This window comes from Triticum aestivum, chromosome 1D (genome assembly GCF_018294505.1).
Source record: "Triticum aestivum cultivar Chinese Spring chromosome 1D, IWGSC CS RefSeq v2.1, whole genome shotgun sequence".
Classification (NCBI taxonomy): domain Eukaryota; kingdom Viridiplantae; phylum Streptophyta; class Magnoliopsida; order Poales; family Poaceae; genus Triticum; species Triticum aestivum.
In genome coordinates this window covers 365,357,566-365,363,771 of record NC_057796.1, presented here as the reverse complement: position 1 = coordinate 365,363,771, position 6,206 = coordinate 365,357,566, and the positions used below count along the sequence as shown (strand labels likewise).

The 6,206-nt window shown below is 53.4% G+C and overlaps 1 protein-coding gene across 2 annotated transcripts; it reads right to left on the bottom strand.

Annotated features, from left to right (window-relative positions):
* Positions 1 to 2,519: 2,519 nt before the first annotated feature.
* On the bottom strand, positions 2,520 to 5,074 carry LOC123182102 (uncharacterized). 2 transcript variants are annotated; one of them, XM_044594567.1, is made up of 4 exons: positions 4,628 to 5,067; positions 4,465 to 4,532; positions 3,627 to 3,953; positions 2,520 to 3,529 (listed from the first exon to the last, which is right to left on the bottom strand). In XM_044594567.1, exons 3-4 carry the CDS (start codon positions 3,874 to 3,876, stop codon positions 2,679 to 2,681), a joined length of 1,101 nt encoding a protein of 366 aa, XP_044450502.1. In that variant the 5' UTR covers positions 3,877 to 3,953; positions 4,465 to 4,532; positions 4,628 to 5,067; the 3' UTR covers positions 2,520 to 2,678. The 2 variants fall into 2 exon arrangements, with proteins under 2 accessions (XP_044450502.1, XP_044450499.1); XM_044594564.1 differs by lacking the exon at positions 4,465 to 4,532 and having other exon boundaries at positions 4,628 to 5,074.
* Between the last annotated feature and the right edge of the window lie 1,132 nt (positions 5,075 to 6,206).

Below are 6,206 nucleotides of genomic sequence, written 5' to 3'. Positions count from 1 at the left end.
CGAAGGAGGTTATCCTGGGCCATGGCGGTGATGGTATTGTGGTGGGAGGTTCGTCGGTGGTCCGGACGACACGTTAGGCCCCCCTGGCGGTGACGGTGCGGAGGAGCCGGTTGGTGGTGCCGCGGGTCAGATCTTGCCCCATTCAGGGCTCGTTTCAAGTCTTGGGGCCGCGGTCATGGTGTGGTTGTCCGCCTGGAGTTGGTGCGTCAGCTGCCGGCGGTGGCGGCGCCCGTGATGGTGCGCCTGGGGATTGATGGCTCGGGGCTGCGGGCTCTGGGTCATTCTGGAGGTGGAAGATGGGTTGCATGCTCTTTTCTGTGCACATCGGTGGTGGACTACGGTGTTCCGACTACGATGACGAGGTGCTGCAGTGGTAGCGATGTGATCTCACTTGGGCATTGTTGCCCCAATCCGGTGGGAAGGGTTGGAGGCGTGTGATGTTACGAACAAACTTCATGTCCGTCTTCGGGTGGTGTCGGTGGTGACTGCACCCGTGGGTGTCGTTCCCCTCCTTGGAGGCGTCGCTCAGGTTTGTCGACATCTCCCCCCGCGCACTGGTGTTCTGTTATTGTCTCCGGGTGAAAGCCTAGGTTCGGTTTTGAATTTGCAACGGCGGTGCTCTCGACGTAGTTCCTCTGTTGGGAGCATCGTGTATGAAGACATGGCGTGGAGATTATGTGTTACCATCCTTTGGTGCTCGTTGTTGCCCTAGGTTGAGCTTCACGGGCCCTACGTACACTGTCGTTGGTGCATCCAAGACGAGGCCTTTCTCGAGACCGACCAAGTCCCGCCACCTACTCGCCAACCTATTTTAGGCAATCATGGGTGGATGGTGCGTTGATTGGGGAAGTCAAGGTGGTGTGTTGTTTTCAAGGCGCCCGGTGTTGCTCGAGACAAGGCTTTATTTCTCGGTGCACATAGTTTTAACATGTTGCATGAACAAAAGCATTTAACCGGTGATATGTACAAATCACAAGTTGCCGGCTATTGCACCATCCCCTCCTACTCCAGCGTGTGCACTGTTGAGTTTTCTAAAACGTATGATCACCATTTACGTCTTCTCCAAATTTCTCACGCCACTGGATACCTTTGGCTCGGATCCAACATGACGAGTCGATTCTGCTTGGCTATGCATTCAGTAGTCGCCTGAACCTCCTGAATTTGAAGGCTAAGCACCTCAATGTTCATCTGAATTTTCAGCCTCTGCGCCTTAGTCTCTTCCCATCGTCGTCGTCTCCTCTCTTGTATAGCATTCCATCTCATCCTTTTCTCTAGGTTCTTCTTCTCCCCCATCTCTAACTTTTCTGACTTCATCTTCTCGACGAACTCGTTTCTTGTCCTCACCAGCTCGTTGATATTTTTCTTCATCGCATCCACCTCTACTTCTCTCTTAACCTTCTCCTTTCCTCTCTTCCTCCTGCCGAGCAAACCCGTGCTAGACTCTAGTGTGGGACTTCTAGGTACCTTTTCCCTTTCCTCTCAAGGAGCACCATCATCTTCACAGTCGTCCATCTTCAGAGAGGAACTATTGCTCCTCCCAGTTTTTGAACCTCCGTCATCATTTCTTGTCTTCAACTTCTCCAGTCCTTCCAACAAATTCCAACAATGTTGGAGGCCAAACAAATTTCCATTCGACTTGGTCATTTGTCGGTAATGCCCAAAGTAACGCAAATGTGGCAATGAAAAACAACAAGATTGCTTACATATTGGTCAGATGTGGCACCACTAGGAGGAGCATGCTTCACTTGCTCCAAATAACCCAACCAACGGTTGCACATATCTTGAACTCTACCCCATTGGTTTGTGAAAGATTTCAGGGTACGATATGTTCTTCGCCCAAGATGATGTTTGAAATAGTACTTGATGCGCTTCTAATACTTTGCACTCGATTGCCCTTTCCCGGCGATTGCGTCAAGAGAGATTCTTCCCATGTCATAACAAGAGCAATATCATCAACGGGCTTAAAGTTTGCTTCCTCGAACTGCTTTCTTCATCGACGAGCCAGAGGCCTCATATTGATCAAATTCCATATCTAGGGCATACACATGATCAAAAAGCGGCAACAATGCGAGGGAAGGAAGGCGACAACGAGGGCAGGAAGAGTAGAGCGAGGGGAAAATGTTACTCACGCCAAACCGTTTTAAGAATGAAGCGCGCTCCAAACAACCCCCAAATGTGGAGGCTCGCGGGTAGGTTTGGAGCACCCTCCGAAAACTATGGCCATCGAGGGCTAGATTACCACTCTGCTAGAGTAGCTTCTTCGACAAAAATCACTAAAATGTCATTATGCTGATCGGGTTGATATGACGATTCTGCTAGAGTTGTTGCTTAAGCGAAGATAGCATAAGCATTTTCGATCAAAATCATTGTAACGAGGGTTATTATGGCGATCGAACTGCTATGGTGACTCTGCTACAGTTGTTGCTTAAGAGAAGAAGCAGTGAAGCGGGAGGAAGACGAGCAAAGCAGACGTTCGAACGTTCAACATAAAACGATCGACAGTTTGGTGCCCTGACATGTGAAGAAAATTTGTTAATTCTCAGCCTGGATAACATTTCAACAACAAAACAGCCTGCTAACAAGGCCGCATGGAAGTATCCATGTATTTACATCTCAAGCAAGTTGCAAGTTGCTGCCTCCAACTCCATGGCCCTGAACCGAACCGCTGCAGAACCACCTCAGTCCCAGATCGTCGCCGCCTTCTTGGGCGTCTGCATCTCGCTGTACGGCGCCCCGCCGCTCCTGCTGACCGGCCGACCAGACCGGAGCGCTGGCGCCAGCGGCGCCGCCTTGTAGCTGCCGCCCCGCGCGTAACCGCCGCGCGAGTCGTACCTCCCGGCCACGCCGGCGTGGTGCGGCACGGGCACGGGCGCTGGAGAGTACTGCGGCTGCGGGCTGCGGTAGGGGTTGTAGCTGCCCTGCGAGAACATGTGGCCGGCGCCCGGGTGCACTGGCGAGCCGCTCATGTATCCAGCCAGGCCTCCGGGGCTGTCCCCGGCGTGGTCATGGAAGGGTAGCGGTGCCGCGTTCAGGCCGCCGAGGTTGGGCGAGCTCCGGACGCGCTGCATCCCCCCGCGGAACACGGCCTGCTCCACGATGTTGGCGCGCGGGGAGTTCCCCGCCGAGGCGACACCGTTGGGCTGGTCCGGGTACGGCGGGCTTCCGTCAGGCGTGCCGGGCACCGAGGCCACGTAGCGCTCCCGCTCCGGCTGGAGGTGGTGGTGGTGGGGATGGTAGTGCGGCTGGTTGCGGGCGTAGCTGACGTGGCGCGAAGAGGAGACGGGGGCGGCGACGGCGGCGGCGGCCGACGAGGCGGAGACCTGATGCGGCACGAAGACGTAGACGCGGAAACGGGGCGACGCGGACGGCGACCGCTTCGCCTCGAACCGGTCGTACTCGTCGAGCATGTGGGCCAGGTCCTCGTCGCAGGTGACGGACACGAGCACGTCGAGGTCGTCGGAGGAGAGCAGCTGGTACTTGATGGCCGCCACATCCGTCTTGAACATCTCCTCCACCTTCTTCTTCAAATCTGCACGCGGGGAGAAGAGATTTGAGCGCGCCGCAACATTAAAAGCAGCAAGAAACGCACGCCTCAACCAGGCATGGACCGGACACGACGTACGTACCGCGGAAGCGGATGGAGCGGGGCACGGCGAGGACGCGGGTGTCGCCGCCAATGTACTTGAGCGCGCCGTCGGACGGGCGGGGCATGATGCGGCCGCCGAAGCTGCAGAGTATCTTGAAGCGGACGCTGGGGGGGCCTCCTCCTCCTCCTCCTCCACCACCGCTGCTGACGCTGGTCGGGGAGAGGTGCACGTCGTCGTCGGTGGTCGCGCCCTCGGACTCCGCGGCCATCGTCGGCATCGCGTGCTCCATGTCTGGCACGAGCCGGCGGCTGCGTATATATTCTTGCTCGATCGGAGGCAAACGGATATGCTGAGTACTGAATGGACCTGCGCAAGAAAATGCAGTGCTTTAGTAGATGCCACATCCGGTCAATGCGCATCGAATTATCTCCTACTATATCGACCCATCCCGAATTATCCAAGCATGATGCTTGCCAGTTGCCACTTTCCCATCCTGCCATCTATCTGCAGTGTATGAGCAGCCGGACAAGAACGACGGGTCACTAAAACGGTCAAAAGAAGAAAAGCTTCAAGAAAAAAGAAGATTCTGAAAGCAACTGGCACTCTGGTACTCATCAAATCAAACTAGCGGGCATGATACGTCCCATGAATGAATTGAACAGAGATGTTTAGCCTGGCAAATCACAATCAGTCGCAGTCATTAGTTAGAGACAAAGCATGGGTGGCATGCCAGCCTTGCAAGTTACGGCCTTCCTTGTATCCAACCGCTACGCCATTATCCTCAGCGCGACCACGAAATAATCTTTTTTTTCTTCTCTTGCAAATTACTACTCTAGAGCAAAGGAATCAGAAGAGGCGTCATCAAATCAAATCAAACCTAAGTGAAATCAAATGGGGCTGAAGAAACCGCCGGGCAGCCGATGAACTAAAGATCCCAAATCGAAACTGCCAGGAGAAACAACCATCGTAAGACGGGGCAGAGAAACAGAGAAGGAACACGGAAGGGGGGGAGAGAAGCAACCGAGCGGTAAGGTACTCACCAGAAGGATGGAACGAACGGGAGAAACTTTCTAAAATCCAACCAACCGGGTGGGAGGTCCAGGCGAAGCGAAGACGGCGGACGGCGGCCGGCGAGGAGAAGCAGAATAAATTATTGGATTGGATTGGATTGGATTCGACTGGGATCGATCGGCTGGATCGAAGGAAGGAGCGGGGCGAGCGAACCAATCCCCCCGGCCACCCACCCACCCGCCGAGGTGCTGCTTATTGGCGCGGGGTCGACCAGCCTCCCATTCGGGGAGAGGGGTGACCAATCGGGCTTCTTCTTCTTCTTCCCTCTGCGAGGAGAGGAAGAGAGGGATTGGGGGGGAAGCAGGCAGGCAGGCAAGCGAGCGTGGCCGTGCCGCGGATAGGGCGACGGGGGCTTGATTTCAGGCGGAGGGGGGAGGGAGGGACCGCGCCCTGGATCTGAGGAGGGGCGGCTATTTTCGGCGGGGCTGCGCGCGGGCCGCTCGCTTGCTAAATCCTGCCTCGTGCCGTGCCGTGCCGTGTCACACCGCCTGCCTGTCGGTTACGCAGAACCGTCGGGTCGCCAAACTCCCCACTCCGGCTCCGGGTGCGAATATTCGTGTGATGGGGTCAGTCCAACTTTTAAGAAAAAATTGGGTCGGACTAACTTTTTTGAAAATTAAATTTTATTGATTTGAAATAATAGTTTCGATCAGGCTCCTCAACATAAATCGTTAGCCGAAGAAAATCTAGCTAACCTAACGAGCTCATGAGCAATTTTGTTCGCTTCCCTGCTACAATGTTCGAAACTAGTAAAAGAAAAATCACAAGCAAGAAAATAACAATCCTCAAAAATTGCCGCCACCGCCACCGCAGAACGTCCTCAATTCTTCATGGTGTTAATGACCGCCACATTATCATAATTAATAACGAAACGATTGCAGGCCGTCTTTTGCACAAGGGACCGAATCTTAGCACAAGAACTTCAGCCGTTAAAACGTCTGCACACCACTCAATTCTTCTGTTTTCGCCAACAATAAAATTTCCTTTATCATCTCTAATGATAGCGCCATGTATGCCCCTAAGACGGTCTTGATCAAAAGATGCATCAACATTAAGTTTTACAAAACTCCTAGGAGGCCGAATCCATCCCCCTCTTTTACTTTTAGCATTGGAGGAAGATGCATTAACGTAATTTGTGCTTACAACACAAATCCCCGTGGAAATTTGATAAGCATCTTGAGTTGTTCCCTCATGAACCAATTTACGTCTTTCCTACCATAACAGCCAAGCTGTAATGGCTATCAATTCACGGGCATTCTGAAGACCCAAATGGAGAAATCCTGGTCTGGCAGCAGGAGTAAGGACTCAAGGACACCCTCACCCGCACGATCAATTTTGCGTGCTCTTTAATCACTTTATCCATCTCCAACCTACTACATAAGTCCTTAGCTTTATGGCATTGAAATAATAGGCGCTTGGTATCTTCTGGCCCATGAGAACAAGATGGGCATTGGGGCAACACTTTCAGATGTTTGTTGGCAAGCGTAACACGACATGGGATAGCGCCGTGCAATGTGCATCAAATAAAGATTTTAACCTTTGCCGGCC

Coding starts and splice junctions, on each gene's coding strand:
- LOC123182102 (XM_044594564.1), bottom strand. CDS start 3,876: ATGGAGCACGCGATGCCGACGATGGCCGCGGAGTCCGAGGGCGCGACC. Junction 3,530..3,626: donor CCGCTCCATCCGCTTCCGCG/GTACGTACGTCG, acceptor CCCCGCGTGCAG/ATTTGAAGAAGAAGGTGGAG.